The 20659-nt window shown below is 39.0% G+C and overlaps 1 protein-coding gene across 1 annotated transcript in view; it reads left to right on the forward strand.

Annotated features, from left to right (window-relative positions):
- Positions 1-20659, forward strand: part of NAGLU (N-acetyl-alpha-glucosaminidase) — a 51430-nt gene that overhangs the window by 8960 nt on the left and 21811 nt on the right. Inside the window, exons 2-4 of the mRNA XM_053699207.1 lie at positions 19155-19302; positions 19832-19978; positions 20282-20367. Coding sequence (XP_053555182.1) covers positions 19155-19302; positions 19832-19978; positions 20282-20367 — 381 coding nt within the window. The remainder of the gene's footprint in view (positions 1-19154; positions 19303-19831; positions 19979-20281; positions 20368-20659) is intronic.

Here is a 20659-nt window from a genome sequence, read left to right on the forward strand (position 1 = left end):
GAGGGAGATTCACGGTGGCTCTACAACCAAGGGTTGTTCTGCTCTTACAGCGGGGTCAAAGGCTATGATACCAGCAACTGATGGGACCGCAGCTAACGTCTTTACCAGACCAAAGATGAATAACTGGCTGCTAACACTCACATTACCTGGACTGGAGGACCCATTGACTAGGTGAGACTTCGCTGCAAATTTTCTAGTCTGTCCACAGCTGCCATCCGCCTCCATGCGTACAGAGACGCCAAATGTGAGCCAGGACACAGGTACTGTCTTTCCATCTCCCAAGCAGCTCTGTCTCGAGCTAGATGCTGCAGAACTGGATCCTAACGCAACCTTGCTACCAGTAAAAATCCCATCATTTGTCCAGGATCTGTGCCGCCTGAGGGATATCTGGTACCAGAGATCTGCCCAGCTTGACCGCATTGGAGTGGGCTAATGGTCTTATATATTTTCCCTTCTGTCCTAGCTTAATTACCTTAGCCATCCAAGGCAAAATAACAAGAGCACTAATAGACTTACTTCATTAGCAGTTCTTCAAAGTACGTTATAGGCATAAATAAAGTTATATACACCATGTTACAGAGTAATATTATTACACCTCTGTCTTCCTATACCTATGCACCAAATTTGCCTGTAGAATCTACTGTAAATTTATATCTTTTTAGAAATTGCAAATAACTGTAAAGAATAATCTATATCAATGTCAAGTTAAAGCTAGATTCACAAGGGATATTTTAGACTTTAATAAGCTACCTAAGTTTATTTTACTAGTGTTAATGTGTATATTTCACTGTCATAAGAAATGCTTACTCTCCTCATATATATGACATGACTTCAGTTATCTGCTTTCCAGACATAGAAGCTATAAAAGCAGCATATTTTCTACTGGTTCATTCACACAATATTCCCATGGTAGGGTCTTATATGTTATAATTTAGATATTTCTAGTCTCCCTGTCTCTAGCACCGCACCCAAAGGGGTGTTTGATTCTTTGAAGTATGTTATTGGCAAAAAATAAATTTCTATGCACCATGTTACCAGGTTATATTATCCCTCCTTTGTCTTTCTATACCTATGTGCCCGATTTGTCTATAGAACCTAACTTGTTAGAAAGGGACATATTTAATGTATCATGTAGCTGAGCTGCCATCCCTTACTTTGTATTTAAACCCATCTCTTCTCATCATTTGTTGTGTAACAGTAGCTCTCCTTGAGAGTCTACATCTAGATCTTATTTATCACTAGCAAGAAGCGAATACAAATGTTAATTTATATGCATGGTAGATACTGCAGTTCTCACATTGTGTATTGAGCAGGTGTCCATATTCAATCTGAACCTTAAGACGTTGGTCTTTGCTACTAAGCGGACATAACTTTACCATTATTTAACTTTCCTACAGTTGTAGTTTATTTTACTCTAGAACTAGATTGTGTTAAAGGGACACTGAACCCAAATTTTTTTCTTTCGTGATTCAGATAGAGCATGAAATTTTTAGCAACTTTCTAATTTACTCCTATTATCAATTTTTCTTTATTCTCTTGGTATCTTTATTTGAAATGCAAGAATGTAAGTTTAGATGCCGGCTCATTTTTGGTGAACAACCTGGGTTGTCCTTGCTGATTATTGGTGGATAAATTCATCCACCAATAAAAAAGTGCTGTCCAGAGTTCTAAACCAAGAAAAAAAGCTTAGATGCCTTCTTGTTCAAATAAAGATAGCAAGAGAATGAAGAAAAATTGATAATAGTAGTAAATTAGAAAGTTGCTTAAAATTGCATGCTCTATCTGAATCATGAAAGAAAAAAATTGAGTTCAGTGTCCATTTAATGTTCAGAATTTTAAATCCATACTTGTAGGCCCAAAAGTGGCCTAACACCCTCAAACACCTCCAGCAAGTGTCATCTATTAGAAATGAAAGCCCAAAAGTGGCTTTAGCACAGTAGAGGAGGTATGAAATCTACAGAAGCTTAAAAAAAGAGGTTTTAAGGATAAAGGTTGTGAACTGTCATGGAGTATTATCACTTATGTTTCTGGTATTTGTTTACAGTTTTTATTCTGTCATTATATATACTTCTGACATTGTTGTGAAATTCTGTAAAATCCAAAGATGTGACTCCCTTTTGTACTTTGACTTTAATTGCTGGAAATGTTTTTGTTTCAACCCCCAAAAAATAAAAAACTAAGCTGGGTGCGGCCGTGTTGCAACCTAGGTTGTCCCCTTATTTATCCCTTATCTATTTCTTTTGCTTGAGACAGTTAGAGACAGATATAAAACAGGCAATAAAAGAAAGTGTGCAAATAAGGCTGTTAAATTATCTGAGTCTCCACACAGCCTTGTTTGCATACTCTCTTTTATTGCAAAAAGAAATTGGAGGAAGATAGTGAGATAATGTCCAGGAGAAATTATTAAATCTAATAGTATATTAAAATTTCTCCTGACAGGGTGTAGGCACCAAATGAACAATTACTAAAATAATTGTACATAGGCATACAAGTGGAAAGCGTGCCGAGCCCTGTATTGTAATTCAGAAATCACCACCTTTTGAAGTGAATATAGTTTGATTTTTAAACTTGCATATCCACATTCATATCTATGTTTATTGTTTATACACAGTCATGCAGTTACACATAAAATTAAAAACACTCAGCCGAATCTTTACCTGCCATCATAGTACCTATATCGATAGAAGGCAATTGACAGATATTTAATATTGCAGCAACTTGTTCATGACAAATCAGACTAGTCTTCTACAATCCGGGAGCCAAAATTAACATTAGCATTAACATAGCAAGTGCCGCAGTGAATAGGGACCCCTCTGAGTTATGTGAAACGCGCGTCAGGGGATCTCTGGAGAGTTTCATCTCCCCCTTTTTTAATTGCCAACTGTATGCTATTATCTCTAATCACTCAGATATACATCTATATTTTGGAAAGTATGCAGAGGGAGGTTTCCTATTCACTCCGGAACTTGCTATGTTAATGCTAATGTTGACTCCTGGATTGTAGGTGCTTAGTCTGGGTTATTTATTTAATATAATTCACATGTTTTCAAGCAATGTTCCCTGGGTAATTTGTGTACCCTTATAAGTGTTAATTTAAAGGGACAGTCTACACCAGAATTTTTATTGTTAAAAAAGATAGATAATCCCTTTATTACCCATTCCCCAGTTTTGCATAGCCAACACATTTATATTAATACACTATTAATACACTTTTTACCTCTACAGACTGCCCTCTTATCTCAGTTCTTTTGACAGACTTGCAGTTGCATTTTAGCCAATCAGTGCTGACTCCTAGGTAACTTCACATGCGTGAGCACAATGTTATATATATCCCACACATAAACTAACACCCTCTAGTTGTGAAAAAATTCAAAATTCATTCAGATTAAAGGCGGCCTTCAAGGGCTAAGAAATTGGCATATAAGCCATTCTAGGTTTAGCTTTTAACTAAGAATAACGAGAACAAAGCAAAATTGACGATAAAAGTAAATTGGAAAGTAGTTTAAAATTACATGTCCTATCTGAATTATGAAAGTTTATTTTTGACGAGACTGTCCCTTTAAGGCTCACGCTCTTCTTAGTAGAATTAAATGAAAACATTATTTATAATCACTAAATTGCATGTATCTCCACATAAAAAATACTGTTGTGTACTTATCCACTCATCTGTTAATAGCATGTGACTTATTGTTTTTCTGTCCCGCAAACACCAGTGAAACCAGTTACTAATCAGCAAGTCTTGTGATCTGACCACTTGTTAACACTTCCCTATTTTTTCCTGTAAACCCTGCAACTGTCTTTGCAGTTAATGTACAAAATAAGGTGGTGCAGTTTTATGTACTTTGGTCTAGATCCTATTTAAAATGCAATTTACTTCTATCATCAAATTTGCTTTGTTACCATGGTATTCTTTGTTGAAGAGGTACCTAGGTAGACATCTGAAGCACTACATGACCGGAAATAGTGCCATCTAGTGCTCTTGCAAACATATAGCATTCTTTCAAAACTGCTGCCTTATAGTGCTCTTGCAAACATATAACATTCTTTCAAAACTGCTGCCATATAGTGCTCTTGCAAACATATAACATTCTTTCAAAACTGCTGCCATCTAGTGCTCTTGCAAACATATAACATTCTTTCAAAACTGCTGCCATATAGTGCTCTTGCAAACATATAACATTCTTTCAAAACTGCTGCCATATAGTGCTCCACGTACGTGCATATTCATGAGCTTACGTCTCTGCTTTTCAACAGATACCAAGAAAACAAAGAACATTTGACAATAGAAGTAAATTAGAAAGTTGCTTAAAATTGCTTGCTGTATCTGTATCATGAAAGAGAAATATTGGGTTTCATGTCCCTTTAAGGAATAATAGGGATAGTCTTGTCTCAGTGCTAATACAACCCTTTTTTCATTACGACTTTAATTAACTTTTTTCATTACGACCTTTTAAGCTACATAATTAACCCTTCACTGCCGGGAATAATAGATTTGTGGGGGGCAGCTGCGATTTGTGGCCTTCTAATTGCCAAAAAACAATGGCAAAGCCATATATGTCTGCTATTTCTGAACAAAGGGGATCCCAGAGAAACTTTTACAAACATTTGTGCCATGATTGCACAAGAAGTATGTAAATAATTTCTGTGAGAAACCCAAAGTTTGTGAAAAAGGTACCAATTTTTTTATTTGATTGCATTTTGCGGTGAAATGGTGGCATGAAATATACCAAAATGGACCTACCTTTGGTTGTCAACATAAAAATATATATATAATTTTGATAGGTAAATAAAAAAATAAAAAAACAAGGCTCTATTTCTGTTTAAATTGAGTGATAGCAAAAATGCTAACAATTCTCTGGTATTTTAGGCAAGTTTTTGTCTAAAAGTCCCGGTAGTGAAAGGGTTAAACAGCTAGGCACAAATACAGTAGCAGGGTTACTTTTCACCATGTGTCTCTCTTTAATGTAGCTCCCTTATTTTAACCCTTAACTGATACCTCTAAGTGAAGCTCCTTATCTTCACATCTGGCGTTTCCATCTTGCACCATGTGACAGAAGCGCTGTGCATTCACAGATCAAAGACATTGTCTTTTTGACAAGTCAGGTCACACTTTAGCATACACAATACAGAGCAGGAGCTGTACATTTCTGCAGTGTCTGGATTGCTCTGATCTCTATTATTGCCAATGTTTTTTTCATATGTTTGTTATATTACTTTTAAACACTGTAAAAAACTGAAAAAAAAACTTTACACTATCCTATCATTCAAGCTTAACCAAAATGTAAGGTACATTTTTGCTTTCTTATTTGTTATTTACTGGGTGCTGCATACTAGAGTTTGGGTTGCACATTAGGCCTTTGCTGTTGGTTGAGATTAGTAGAGATCACAATAAGGTTTTATTGTGGGTGTGTGGAGGAATACATTTATGGTTAATGGGCAGTGACACTAGTACCTATATATGTATCAGTGGGTTAGACGTTGCTAAGAATACACTTTTATTCAGTGACAGGAGTATACAAATTGCTAAATAATAGTAATTTGTGTGTGACACTGCAGCAACAATACAACCCCTATGAAAAAGATTCTGAGATGAAGCAGTTGTGAGGCAGCAACTGTTATCGCTAACTGTTGTTTTTTTTTTAATAGCACCTCCATTTTAGCAGCTCACATAGACTCTAGCTGTTAGTTCAGTTTTATTCACTTAAAGGGACATTAAGCCCCTCAAGATATTAATTCGAATTGTTTAAATACATGTAGTAAAACAACTTTGCAATACACTTTCATTATTTATTTTGTTCTCCTTACAAGTAATTTAATTTTGAATATTTTGGGCATTCCAATTCATGTTAATTATGGAAGTTCAGACACAGCTATATTTCGCACAGTCAGTGGTTGCACACTCTAGTAAGCTATTTATAACCATTCCTAATTGGCCTCAGCAGAAAAGGTAACCTAGGTTACAATATAGCGGAGCCCACTGCTTTATGCTTAGAATGTTACCCTTATTTGTGTCAATATTTAAACAACTAATATAATTACACTATTACAAAATAAAATACATGTATAAGTTATTCTCAAGCTAATCTTTGCTTTTAATACAACATTCAAGCAATGATTTATTTAGCGTTTAGTGTCCCTTTAAGCGTAAAATTGTGTTTCTCTTGTTAAGTGTGTTCAGTCCACGGGTCATCCATTACTTATGGGATATATTCTCCTTCCCAACAGGAAGTTGCAAGAGGATCACCCAAGCAGAGCTGCTATATAGCTCCTCCCCTCACATGTCATATCCAGTCATTCTCTTGCAACCCTCAACAAAGAAGGAGGTCGCGAGAGGAGCTGGAGTTTTTACTTAACTATTCTGCAATCAAAAGTTTGTTATTTTAAATGGCACCGGAGTGTGCTGTTTTTCTATCTCAGGCAGTATTTGGAAGAAGAAACTGCCTGCGTTTTTTTTCTATGATCTTAGCAGGCGTAACTAAGATCCACTGGCTGTTCTCGACATTCTGAGGAGTGGGGTAACTTCAGAAACTGGGAATAGCATGCGGGGTCCTCCGCAAATGAGGTATGTACAGTACATTATTTTCTGGGAATGGAATTGACTAAGAAAATACTGCTGTTACCGTATGATGTTAGTACAGCCTTAAATGCAGTAGTGGCAACTGGTATCAGGCTGATAAATGTATGCGCAGTCGAGTTATTTTCTAGGGACTAGAATTTGACTGAGAAAATGCTGTTAAAACTGAAATAATACTTAAGCCTTATCTGCAGTGGTAGCGACTGGTAGCAGGCTTAGTGATAACTTTGCATGACATTGGAAAATGTTGTTTTTTAATAAAACGTTTACTGGCATGTTATTCGTTTTTGTGAGGTACTTTGGTGATAAATCTCTTTGGGCATGATATTTTCCACATGGCTAACATATATTTTCTGCATGGAAACCGTTATATCAGGGCTCCCACTGTTGTAATAGGAGTGGGAGGGACCTTGTTTTAGCGCCTCTGGAAGAGGCGATTCGCACAGCGCCATTGGATGAGGCTTTGTGCAAAGTTAGAACCCTTAAGCAAGCTAATGCGTTTGTTTCAGATGCCGTAGTACATCTAACCAAACTTACGGCTAAAAATTCCGGATTCGCCATACAGACGCGCAGAGCGCTCTGGCTTAAATCCTGGTCAGCGGATGTAACTTCCAAGTCTAAGCTACTTAACATTCCTTTCAAAGGGCAGACCTTATTCGGGCCCGGCTTGAAGGAAATTATTGCTGACATTACGGGAGGTAAGGGCCACGCCCTTCCTCAGGACAGGGCCAAACAAAGGCCAAACAGTCTAATTTTCGTGCCTTTCGTAACTTCAAGGCAGGAGCAGCATCAACTTCCTCCGCTCCAAAACAGGAAGGAACTACTGCTCGTTACAGACAGGGTTGGAAAGGCAACCAGTCATGGAACAAGGGCAAGCAGGCCAGAAAGCCTACTCCCGCCCCTAAGACAGCATGAAGACAGGGCCCCCTATCCGGAGACGGATTTAGTGGGGGGCAGACTTTCTCTCTTCGCCCAGGCTTGGGCAAGAGATGTGCAGGATCCCTGGACGTTGAAGATTATATCTCAGGGATACCTTCTGGATTTCAAAACCTCTCCTCCACAAGGGAGGTTCCATCTATCGAGGTTATCAACAAACCTAGTAAAGAGAGAGGCATTTCTACAATGTGTACAAGACCTCTTAATCATGGGAGTGATCCACTCAGTTCCGCGATCGGAACAGGGACAAGGATTTTACTCAAATCTATTCGTGGTTCCCAAAAAAAGAGGGAACCTTCAGACCAATCTTGGACTTAAAGATCTTAAACAAATTCCTAAGGGTACCATCGTTCAAGATGGAAATCATTCGAACCATCCTACCCATGATCCAAGAGGGTCAATATATGAGCACAGTGGACTTAAAGGATGCTTACCTTCACATACCGATTCACAAAGATCATTATCGGTACCTAAGGTTTGCCTTTCTAGACAGGCATTACCAGTTTGTGGCTCTTCCCTTCGGGTTAGCCACGGCCCCGAGAATTTTTACGAAGGTTCTGGCTTCACTTCTGGCGGTACTAAGACCACGAGGCATAGCGGTGGCTCCGTACCTAGACGACATTCAGATACAAGCGTCAAGTTTTCAGAATGCAAAGTCTCATACAGAGATAGTTCTAGCATTTCTGAGGTCGCATGGGTGGAAAGTGAACGTGGAAAAGAGTTCTCTGTTACCACTCACAAGGGTTCCTTTTCTAGGGACTCTTATAGATTCTGTAGAGATGAAGATTTACCTGACGGAGTCCAGGTTATCAAAGATTCTCAATGCTTGCCGTGTCCTTCATTCCGTTCCAAGCCCATCAGTAGCTCAGTGCATGGAGGTAATCGGCTTAATGGTCGCGGCAATGGACATAGTGCCATTTGCGTGCCTGCATCTCAGACCGCTGCAACTATGCATGCTCAGTCAATGGAACGGGGATTATTCAGATCTGTCCCCTTTGCTAAATCTGGACCAGGAGACCAGAGATTCTCTTCTCTGGTGGTTGTCACCGGTTCATCTGTCCAAAGGAATGACCTTTCGCAGACCAGATTGGATGATTGTAACAACGGATGCCAGCCTTCTAGGCTGGGGAGCAGTCTGGAATTCCCTGAAGGCTCAGGGATCGTGGACTCAGGAGGAGAAACTCCTTCCAATAAACATTCTAGAATTAAGAGCAATATTCAATGCTCTTCTAGCTTGGCCTCAGTTAGCAAAACTGAGGTTCATCAGATTTCAGTCGGACAATATCACGACTGTGGCTTACATCAATCATCAAGGGGGAACCAGGAGTTCCCTAGCGATGTTGGAAGTCTCAAAGATAATTCGCTGGGCAGAGTCTCACTCTTGCCACCTGTCAGCGATTTACATCCCAGGCATAGAGAACTGGGAGGCGGATTTCCTAAGTCGCCAGACTTTTCATCCGGGAGAGTGGGAACTTCACCCGGAGGTATTTGCTCAACTGATTCGTCGTTGGGGCAAACCGGATCTGGATCTCATGGCATCTCGCCAGAACGTGAAGCTTCCTTGTTACGGATCCAGGTCCAGGGACCCGGGAGCGGTGCTGGTAGATGCATTAGCAGCCCCTTGGGTTTTCAACATAGCTTATGTGTTTCCACCATTTCCGTTGCTACCTCGATTGATTGCCAGGATCAAACAGGAGAAGGCATCGGTAATTCTGATAGCGCCTGCGTGGCCACGCAGGACCTGGTATGCAGACCTAGTGGACATGTCGTCCTGTCCACCATGGTCTCTTCCTCTGAGGCAGGACCTTCTAATTCAGGGTCCTTTCAACCATCCAAACCTAATTTCTCTGAGGCTGACTGCCTGGAAATTGAACGCTTGATTCTATCAAAGCGTGGGTTTTCGGATTCGGTTATTGATACATTGATACAGGCTCGGAAACCTGTGACCAGAAAAATTTACCATAAGATATGGCGTAAATATTTATATTGGTGCGAATCCAAGAGTTACTCATGGAGTAAGGTTAGGATTCCTAGGATATTTGCTTTTCTACAAGAGGGTTTAGAAAAGGGTTTATCCGCTAGTTCGCTAAAGGGACAGATTTCAGCTCTGTCTATTCTTTTACACAAACGTCAGGCAGAGAATCCAGACGTCCAGGCCTTTTGTCAGGCTTTGGCTAGAGTTAAGCCTGTGTTTAAAGCTGTTGCTCCTCCGTGGAGCTTAAACTTGGTTCTTAAAGTTCTTCAGGGTGTTCCGTTTGAACCCCTTCATTCCATTGATATTAAGATTTTATCTTGGAAAGTTTTGTTTTTGATGGCTATTTCCTCGGCTCGAAGAGTCTCTGAGTTATCTGCCTTACATTGTGATTCTCCTTATCTGATCTTTCATTCAGACAAGGTAGTTCTGCGTATGAAACCTGGGTTTTTACCTAAGGTTGTTTCTAACAGGAATATCAATCAAGAGATTGTTGTTCCATCATTATGTCCTAATCCTTCTTCAAAGAAGGAACGTCTTTTGCATAATCTAGACGTGGTCCGTGCTCTGAAGTTCTACTTACAGGCAACTAAAGATTTTAGACAAACTTCTTCTCTGTTTGTCGTTTACTCTGGTCAGAGGAGAGGTCAAAAGGCTTCGGCTACCTCTCTCTCTTTCTGGCTTCGTAGCATAATACGTTTAGCCTATGAGACTGCTGGACAGCAGCCTCCTGAAAGAATTACAGCTCATTCCACTAGAGCTGTGGCTTCCACCTGGGCCTTTAAGAATGAGGCCTCTGTTGAACAGATTTGCAAGGCTGCAACTTGGTCTTCACTTCATACTTTTTCCAAATTTTACAAATTTGACACTTTCGCTTCTTCGGAGGCTGGTTTTGGGAGAAAGGTTCTACAGGCAGTGGTTCCTTCTGTTTAATGTTCCTGCCTTGTCCCTCCCATCATCCGTGTACTTAGCTTTGGTATTGGTATCCCCTAAGTAATGGATGACCCGTGGACTGAACACACTTAACAAGAGAAAACATAATTTATGCTTACCTGATAAATTTATTTCTCTTGTAGTGTGTTCAGTCCACGGCCCGCCCTGTCTTTTTAAGGCAGGTTCTAAATTTTAAAATTATAACTCCAGTCACCACTGCACCTTATAGTTTCTCCTTTCTCGTCTTGTTTCGGTCGAATTACTGGATATGACATGTGAGGGGAGGAGCTATATAGCAGCTCTGCTTGGGTGATCCTCTTGCAACTTCCTGTTGGGAAGGAGAATATATCCCATAAGTAATGGATGACCTGTGGACTGAACACACTACAAGAGAAATAAATTTATCAGGTAAGCATAAATTATGTTTTTGTCCACCTACTGCTGATCTACAATTTATTGCACCAGATGTCCATCACAGTGCCGCCTAACACTAAGCCAGCCCTTCACTGTTTTTTTTTTTTTTTTACTAAAATCACAAACCACTCAGTGCTAGAGATTGTTTAGTTCCCTCTGGTGCTCACACTCAGTACTGGGGAGTGTTTAGTTCCCTCTGGTGCTCACGCTCAGTACTGGGGAGTGTTTAGTTCCCACTGGTGCTCACGCTCAGTGCTGGGGAGTGTTTAGCTCCCTCTGGTGCTCACGCTCAGTGCTAGGGAGTGTTTAGTACTCTCTGGTGCTCACACTCAGTGCTGGGGAGTGTTTAGTTCCCTCTGGTGCTCACGCTCAGTGCTGAGGAGTGTTTAGTTCCCTCTAGTGCTCACACTCAGTGCTGGGGAGTGTTTAGTTCCCTCTGGTGCTCACGCTCAGTGCTGGGGAGTGTTTAGTTCCCTCTGGTGCTCACGCTCAGTGCTGGGGAGTGTTTAGTTCCCTCTGGTGCTCACGCTCAGTACTGGGGAGTGTTTAGTTCCCTCTGGTGCTCACGCTCAGTGCTGGGGAGTGTTTAGTTCCCTCTGGTGCTCACGCTCAGTACTGGGGAGTGTTTAGTTCCCTCTGGTGCTCACGCTCAGTGCTGGGGAGTCTTTAGCTCCCTCTGGTGCTCACGCTCAGTGCTGGGGAGTGTTTAGTTCCCTCTGGTGCTCACGCTCAGTACTGGGGAGGGTTTAGTTCCCTCTGGTGCTCACGCTCAGTGCTGGGGAGGGTTTAGTTCCCTCTGGTGCTCACGCTCAGTGCTGGGGAGTGTTTAGTTCCCTCTGGTGCTCACGCTCAGTGCTGGGGAGTCTTTAGCTCCCTCTGGTGCTCACGCTCAGTGCTGGGGAGTGTTTAGTTCCCTCTGGTGCTCACGCTCAGTGCTGGGGAGTGTTTAGTTCCCTCTGGTGCTCACGCTCAGTGCTGGGGAGTCTTTAGTTCCCTCTGGTGCTCACGCTCAGTGCTGGGGAGTGTTTAGTTCCCTCTGGTGCTCACGCTCAGTGCGGGGGAGTGCAAAAAAGTGCTTCTACCAAATACATTAGTGAATCTTCCTCCAGTTGTGAGCATTCTTTAAGGGAGCAAATATATACTGTGCCATGATCAACAGGTCCAGAGCAACCTTGAATATTATTTTAAAGGGTAAAATGAGACCAGTCCCCTTTCTTTAATAGTTTGCACTCCTGTAAGAACTGAGCATCACTTTTTATGGCTAATACCAGTGCCCTTTAGCCTGTCATATGGGAACTTTTTAACTTATAACATAAAGATTTTCATGAGACAGACTAGTTTGACTGAAATAGGATTGCTGTTTTCCCTTAAAGGAGCAATGCTCTCCCCTTTAATGTATTCCCAATAATCTATTTTACCCGTATTCATTTTACCTTTATTCTGTCATATGAAATAACTGATTTTGTCTGTTGAAAAAAAACCTGTACTGAGAATTATGAATACTGCAGTATTTTCTAATAAAAGCTATGTAATCAAGACACAACAGCATCTCTGAAATAGCTTGTTTTGCTCATTGAAACCCCCACACATAACTAACATTTCAATTCCTAACTATTGTTATTTGTGTATAGAGAGAGATGTCATGAGGAAGTCTGCTGATCTAAATGGGATTGCTCTTCATAACAATGGGTGATGGTTTCAAGGAGCAAAAATAGTTCTTGTAAATATAAAAAATAAACATGGAATGCATTAAGGGGAAACACATGTTACTGTAAAGTGTCTCTTTAAGTTAATATATGTGAAGTAAGAGCTTATTTGTTATAGCTTTCTGGCTGTCTCTACAAGATGGAACTGTGTAATTAAAGTAAAATCTAAATAGAAATGGGGCTGTTATTTTATCCAGAAAAAATGTTTATAAAAATCTTTTTTTTTTTATGTATTATTAAAATAATTATCTTTTAATAACAATATTTTGCAACATTGTTTAAAAACATTCTGTTTGAACTGAATCTCCCCATTTATGCAGGCATAATGTCCCTGTCAGTTGTTTTAAATGAAAAACATGTTTATTAAAACCATCATTTATACCATATGTTAGTTCTGACGTTCTACATCACACCTTAATTATTGTAGAAGGGACATCTGGAAGGCATTGTTACTTGTCCCCTGCAGGGCACTTTCAGATCATTGCAATGACTCCTGGAATTGTGAAATTCTTCTTAGATTAGATAATGTTTTTCTTAAAGGGACATGAAATCCAAAAAAATGTATTTCAAGATTTAGGTAGAACATGCAACAACTTTTCAATTTACTTCTATTATCAAATTTGTTATCATTTGTTGAAGGAGCAGCAATGCACTACTGGTTTCTAACTGAACACATGGATGAGCCAATGAGTGTGTGTATATATATATATATATATATATATATATATATATATACAGCCACCAATCAATCAGCAGCTTCTCCTGAACTTACCTAGATAAACCTTTCAACAAAGGATAACAAGTGAAGGAAGCAAATTAAATAATCAAAATAAATTGGAAACTTGTTTAAAATTGTGTGCTCTGTCTAAATCATTAATGTCTAATTATGACTTTACTGTCCCTTTAATACCATGAATGACATATTACCATAAACAAAAAACGCAGAAATCTATAAGTGTGTCAAGGGACATGAAACCTAAAATCTTCGCTAATATTAAAATGTTTCAATGTTTATTGCTCATATTATCATTAAATACATTTTTTAAATTATACATTTAATTTGTACTTTACATAGCAGAAAATATTCTAATATTAGAAAGTATTACTCTGCTCTGACCCAGCTACATATAATACCACACAGCTGGCAACATTTTCTCTGGAAAGCACTGACTTTTATTATCAAATTTGCTTAATTCCCATGGAATACTTTATTGAAGAGCATACCTAGATAGGTATGGTTCCCACCTACTGCCACCTAGTAATCTTGCAAATGTATAACATTTTTAAAGTTATTTTTGCAAAACTGCTGCCATATATTGTCCAGACACATGCATGCTCCTGAGCCTACCTATCTGCATTTTAGCAAAGCATACCAAGAAAACAAAGTAAATTTGGTAATAGAAGTAAATAGGATTATTGTTTTTATTTTTTTATTGTATACTCAAAAAATGTGTGGGTGGGGGCGGAGCTAACCACCAACGAGACTAGACGTGTGTATCTGAAGCTCCCTTATATAACCTTTTATCTACCTAACTTTGGCGAGATTTTTGAACTAAAGAAGCTATAATATCATCTACGGATCTTAAGTAAGAGCTTATATACACAATGTAGATACATTTGGACGCTTCTTTAATGCAGCAATGGTGATATAGTACTCTGATATGAAGAGGCCCTGACGGCGGGAAATGGCGCCCATATCCCTCTAGAGCAGAGACGCTAGCTAAAGCTATTTATCCCTACCTCTAACTAAGGCACCTTGGAGGGTTAGCGTATTGAGAGCAGCTGCATTGACCGGGTCATCTGAACCCCCCACTTCCACTTAGCCCCTGACAATTGCGGGGTAACTACGCTCACAGAGAGGCCAAACAGTTAAAGTGTGTGACCTATATGAGGATATGTATAGAATATAGCACGTTTGGGATACTGTCTTGCAATGGAGGACCCGCACATAATAGTCAAGCTCCTCCTGCGGGAGTTGGAGAGCAAAATGGATAGCCAATACGAGGATATTGTATCGATCTGTAAAGAGAACAGATGCGACACTCCCTTCCTGAACAAGAGCCTACCTTCCATAGATCGTGCAGGTAACCCCTCTTTTTCTTATTGTGGAATGCCCTCCCAGAACGGGACTTTGACTGAGGGACAGAAGCGGCTCAGTAGCGCTCAACAATGCAGTGCTGTTATACATGGCTCACATCCTCAACCCACCGCTGATGCCGGGAGAGATGCGGAATCAAGCAGAGATATGACAGCCACGATCGGTTCACTTGGTGATAGGCCGCATCATCTTGCTGCTACTTTCTTTCCTACGCTTGGGATCCTAGGTCACTGCACGGAGAAACTCGGGATCTGCATAGATGGGACTCCCCAGATAAGTATCCTACCATATGTACCAAGCAGAGGGGTTACTAAATGGCAACTGACATATATCTGGGCATTAACAGAGGGACCTGTTAGAAAACGAATGAACATCCTGCTGACAGTAACATTGCTCATAGCCATTTCTGAGACAAAACCCAAGCTGACACAGACTGCATCTCCCTCATTTTTTAGCCTCAAAACTGGTGTGGGATAGATCTAGATCAGAAGCACCCCTGTCCTCTTCGCTCATCTTTCACATGTACACGATGAGCTATGTGGACACTGAGACTGTGAGTGAATTAACCTGGAGCTTAATATCTTCATTGCTGCTGTCTATAATCCATACTAACTGTACCGCCATTTGCTGTGACTAGATCCTACACATTAGTGACAGAGCATATAAATACAAGACAGCAATATACTGAACTCTTAATAAAAATTGGACTCCTAAATGACGAGTTAACACTCTGAGAACCTGGGATCTTTTCTTTGGCTCTTCAGCCTCGCTAATATCCACATGTCTTGTTTGTTTCTGGACTCATACCTAACATGTTTGAGTAAATGTAAAGCTAGAGAGGTCCAAACCTTAGAAGTAGTGATGTTGGGTGCATTTATATTAACTGCTCCGCCATCTCCCGTGGCTAGATCCTGCACATTAGTGACAGGGCATATAACCTCAAGACAGAAGTATACTGGACTCCTGATAAAAATGGACTTCTAAATGACGGGTTACTACTCTGAGAACCTGGGAATCTTTTTTTTTTTTTTTTTGGCTCTTCAGCCTCACTAATATCTGCATGTCTTGTTTGTTTCTGGACTTACACCTAGCTTATTTGAGGAAATGTAAAGCCAGAGAGGACAGTTTTTTTTTTTTTTCCAGTATTAAAATATATCTATATTAGGATATAAGAGTTAGAAGGGGTATAATGTAATGTGTATGCCTATGACCATTGTATTGTTGCAATTTATGCAAAGAATCATAGAACAAGATGGCTCTTATGCTCCAACGGGCATAACTTAAACAGCTTAATTAGATTGGATTGCTGGAACATACGCCTCTGTTTGCAATCCTCCCTGAACTATTGTTTATTTAAGCTGGTAAATGTAAATGAGGCAGCTGGATGTCCCTAAATTTACTGTTAGAAGTGTTGTACTTATTTTAGCTATATATGTGGTTCAATATTTACTATCATGTGCTCTTGGTGTCACGCATAGCCCCAGACAACATGACAATAGTCCTTTATGTTATGCAGTTTATTACTAGTTTATCCACAGGATATTAGGTCTTATACTAAATTGATGTGATTGTTGTTCTACCTTAGTTGTATAATACCTATGAGGGATCTATTTGAGTCTTTCCCCCTACATATGCAGACGCAGAATCGTAATTACCTGTTATATCTGTTAGTGACTCATGGTTATATGTTATGTCCCTCCACTTTATCCCGAGGTGCACTGCCTAAAGTTATACACTTGCTACCAGACAGCAGCACCACTCTTTATCATTAAGTATATAGCTCATAGCGATATCACAACCTTACTGCTGAGTAGTGCTTCTCTCTACAAGCCACATAGTGTATTTCAAATTACCTATTTTACTTAGCATAAGCCTAGCACGATATTACAATAAAAGCAGGCCTGCTTCAACTTTGTACAGGTAGCTTGCCCACTATAAATAATGATCCAGTTTAGTTGATATTTCATGCTCTGACACAATGTGTGTGTTCCCAAGTTATATTTTTAAAATCTACTACGTGAGAACCTAACTAAATAGTCCTTTTATTGGAGTTTAACCCAACAGAGCCATCAGAGACTAGACGGGTTATTTATATTGGATATACTTCCCTATGATTGTTTAATATAGGCCCCAACCTAGCTTCTAGATATCTCACTATTAGGGAGTATGTATATCTACATGTAAGTAAGCTATTATCTAATGCAGGGAGCGTTTCAATCCTTGATGCTTTACAATACTGATATATCACCAGAGCCATGCTAGTACTAATATACTGCCCTCCATTTTTTTTTTTTATTTTTTTTTTATTTATTTATTTGATTTACTTTGGTCTAGTGAGAACTTGCAAGCTTGATAACTCTAGATTAAGGGTTTTATTTGTGATATTGCCCTACACTACAAGTGACTTTCCTTCCCTTGCTAGCCTAGATATGAGTTTATTTTTTGCATACTATTGATACCCAATCCTAACATATGTTATCATAACCCTATGGCCTACTCCCCACTTTATCCCCCTATAATTATAAAACTCCCATATTACCAGAGCCTTCCATCTCATCTAAGTTAAGGAATTAATAAAACATGTATTATCTGTCTACCTATAGATTATTTAACCTTTATATATACCCCTACTATGTATATGCATAGCTAACAATAAGTGGATAGTTAACCCTGCTTCATGGTCCATTCAATTTCCTTCATTGGCAGGACTAAAACCCCCCTCCAAGTTCCCTAAAATATTAGCATATATATATGGCTCCGCCCTCCACCCTTTCCCTTCTAAATATAGCAGTGCTTACCCGCTGAATATCCCCTCCCCCCTTGTTCACGCTCCTTTTGAAGCTCCTAAGGAGCTAGACTTCTGACCATCAGATATCTTTTATTTTCTATACTCTTGGTCCTTGGGGCCTAAAACCATGTTTCTAACTGGTCAGTTATACATGATATATTATTGAAAAATCGAGGTCCCATTAGCCTTTAGTCAATGTATTATATAGACGCCGAAATGTTTTGGTTACTTATGTTTGTATCCTATTCTTTTGACAAAAAGGTGTATTGTGTTTTATTTATGTTTTATGCAAATGCCTCAATAAAAAAATATTTAAAAAAAAAAAAAAAAAAAAAATGTGTGGGTGCCTTAATTGTACATGAGTATTTCTGTAACATGTTCATGCTTTATCTTTCTAGTTCCATGTTCTATTTTTCTGCCACAAAATTGTATTACTCATAGCCGTCGTTAAGTATAGATTATTACAAAGAGTCTGAATTAAAGTAGATTCTTGAAATGGGACCATCACCACATGAGTATTGTATATCCCTGACACAAGTCAGCCAGTCTTATGAGTAGCCGACTGATTGCTGGCATTAGTTGTGAGCCCTCATTAGACAAGGGCACATGTTTGCTGCACTTGGGTTTTGTGCTGTTCCAAAGCCAAGAACTCCCCAAAATGCTCCATGCCATGCATGCCGGTCACACAATCCACATCAAGTCTAATAATATGCATATAAATTGGTATCCTCATTGCTGAAATATACGCCTATTGTAACTTACATCATAATCTATTCCTTTTCTTTTTATTAACTCTTTTGGCAAATAGTAGTTCAACTGATAAAGTCAAATTTATTAAAATATCTAGCCCATACTCCAAGAACGTGTAGCAGCAGGTGCTATAGTTGTACTGGCACTCAGTCTTAGCTACATTAACACAATAAAAAGTTTTTATAGAAAATATTTAGTTATATGTAGTAAAACAACTTTGCAATATACTGTCATTATTTATTTTGCCTCCTTTAATTATAACTTAGCTCTGAAAATTGTGGATTCTCCAATTCTCAGAACTTGAATTCAACCCTGCTGACTTCATAAAGCCACATATCTTTCCCTAATTGGGTTCAGCTGATAACGACTACAAATCAATGCATTTTATACTAATATTATTATGTGGCTGGCCCAGATTAGCTCCTCCGAACATGGCAAATGGTGGGTGGGATTTGGCTGTTGAAAATAATTGTAGGTGAAAGGATGTTAATTGTTTTACAAAACATTTAGGCATGACTAATATGTTATTCTATATTGACACAACAGAAATGTCTTGTAATTACATGATGTTACTGTTCCTTTAAAGCTAGTAACGGCAACTGGAGGCATTAAACCTGGCAATATTTTTAGAAGTGTAATCCTGCAAAAAGTGGTTGGTGGGAGCTATCTTGATACATCCTGCTTACATTCACCAGCAAAGATTGGCTTCTTTTAAAGGGACCAGTCTTTGATGGTGTTTTTTTGCCTGGGCAGCTGAGTTTAAATGTGGACAATTAGTCACACTTTGGTAAGTATGATTAATTTCCAATATTTATGTCTCTTTACCAACTTTAGGCACATTTAGTAGAAGTAACTTTGAACAATTTCAGTTCAGCAAAGGTTAAAACTCAATCATGCTGTAAAGGATCCTTGTTAAATTCTCCACAAAGTCTGTTGAATTATGTAATTGCAGCCATTGATTTAAAGAGTTCCTCTTCTTCCAGGTTCCGTTACTATCAGAATGTCTGCACCTCCAGTTACTCCTTTGTGTGGTGGAACTGGGATCGCTGGGAGAAAGAGATCGATTGGATGGCACTAAATGGCATCAACATGCCCCTTGCGTTCACAGGCCAAGAGGCCATTTGGCAGCGGGTAAGACTTCTTGAAAGTATAATTCAGATTTTTAGTTTTATGGGTAGAGATACCTTGTTACAAAGATACATTGTTGTAGTTTCTGTTGGAATGCTAATGACACGTGCATGCTCCTGAGTCTACCTAAGTATAACAAGAGAGCAAAGTAAATTGGAAAGTTGTTTTTTAACTGCATGTACTTTCTTAATCTTGAAAGTTTATAGTAAGCCTTTTATAACCATTTCTAATTGACCTCAATGTAACCTACGTTACAATATGGTGACGCCCACTACTTTATGAACAATAACTTTACCCTTATTTTTTCAGTATTTAAACAACTAATATAATTTTTAAAAATACATATACAAATTATTCTCAGGCTAATCTTTGCTATGAATACATAATTCAAGCAATGATTTATTTAGCATTTAATGTCCCTTTAATCTGGATTTTACTGTATTCTTAATAAGGCTGAGTGTTATATGTGTTTGCAGGAGAGTAATTCCTTTGGGGGTTTTTTTTAGTATAATTATTATTTTTATAATTTTAGGTTTATTTGTCTCTGGGTCTGAAACAATCCGAACTTGATGAGTTCTTCACTGGACCAGCATTTTTGGCCTGGGGTCGGATGGGTAATATCCATACCTGGGGTGGTCCTCTACCTTCTTCCTGGATGGAAAGGCAACTGTACTTGCAGGTAACCTTGTCAATGGGAGTTGAATATTCCATGGGTATTGGTTACTAATGGCAGTGTCACTTTTACTGTCAAATGGAGGGAGGCACTTTGCATCTTAAGTTTAGGAAAATTAATCAATTTATTTACCATTTTAAATGTAAAATTAGTTTATATTGGTTCTGGGCAACCATATTCCTACACAGCTGTGCCTTTTTAAATGACTTTTACCTAGTTTTTTATTTGTATTCTATATATGCAGATAACTGTTCATATGTGATTGGAAGAGCTTAGTTTATTTTTCCTCTCTCCTTTCAAAATTACCAGTACAAGATCCTTAACAGAATGAGATCCTTGGGAATGATCACTGTGTTGCCAGCCTTTGCCGGACACATCCCACAAGGCATCCTAAGGTAATAAAACAAAGCAGAAATGAAGATATACAAGCCTTTTATGCATTTATTTTCATTAGATATCCACTTTTTGAGGAGCCACGGTCAGGAAAGTAGATGGCAAACTAAAAGAAACGTATTTCAGTTTTTGCCACAAACATGGTGACATCACAAAGGGGAGATGCAATTATAGCTCCTCTGGGGGATTTTGATGGACAGAGGTTAATCAAACCCCCTGATATCAGCTCCTTTATTAGCTACAGATGAAATAGTATCATCTGCTATGTCAAACGGTATTGGTGGTGGCCTTGAA

Source organism: Bombina bombina, chromosome 1 (assembly GCF_027579735.1).
Source record: "Bombina bombina isolate aBomBom1 chromosome 1, aBomBom1.pri, whole genome shotgun sequence".
Classification (NCBI taxonomy): domain Eukaryota; kingdom Metazoa; phylum Chordata; class Amphibia; order Anura; family Bombinatoridae; genus Bombina; species Bombina bombina.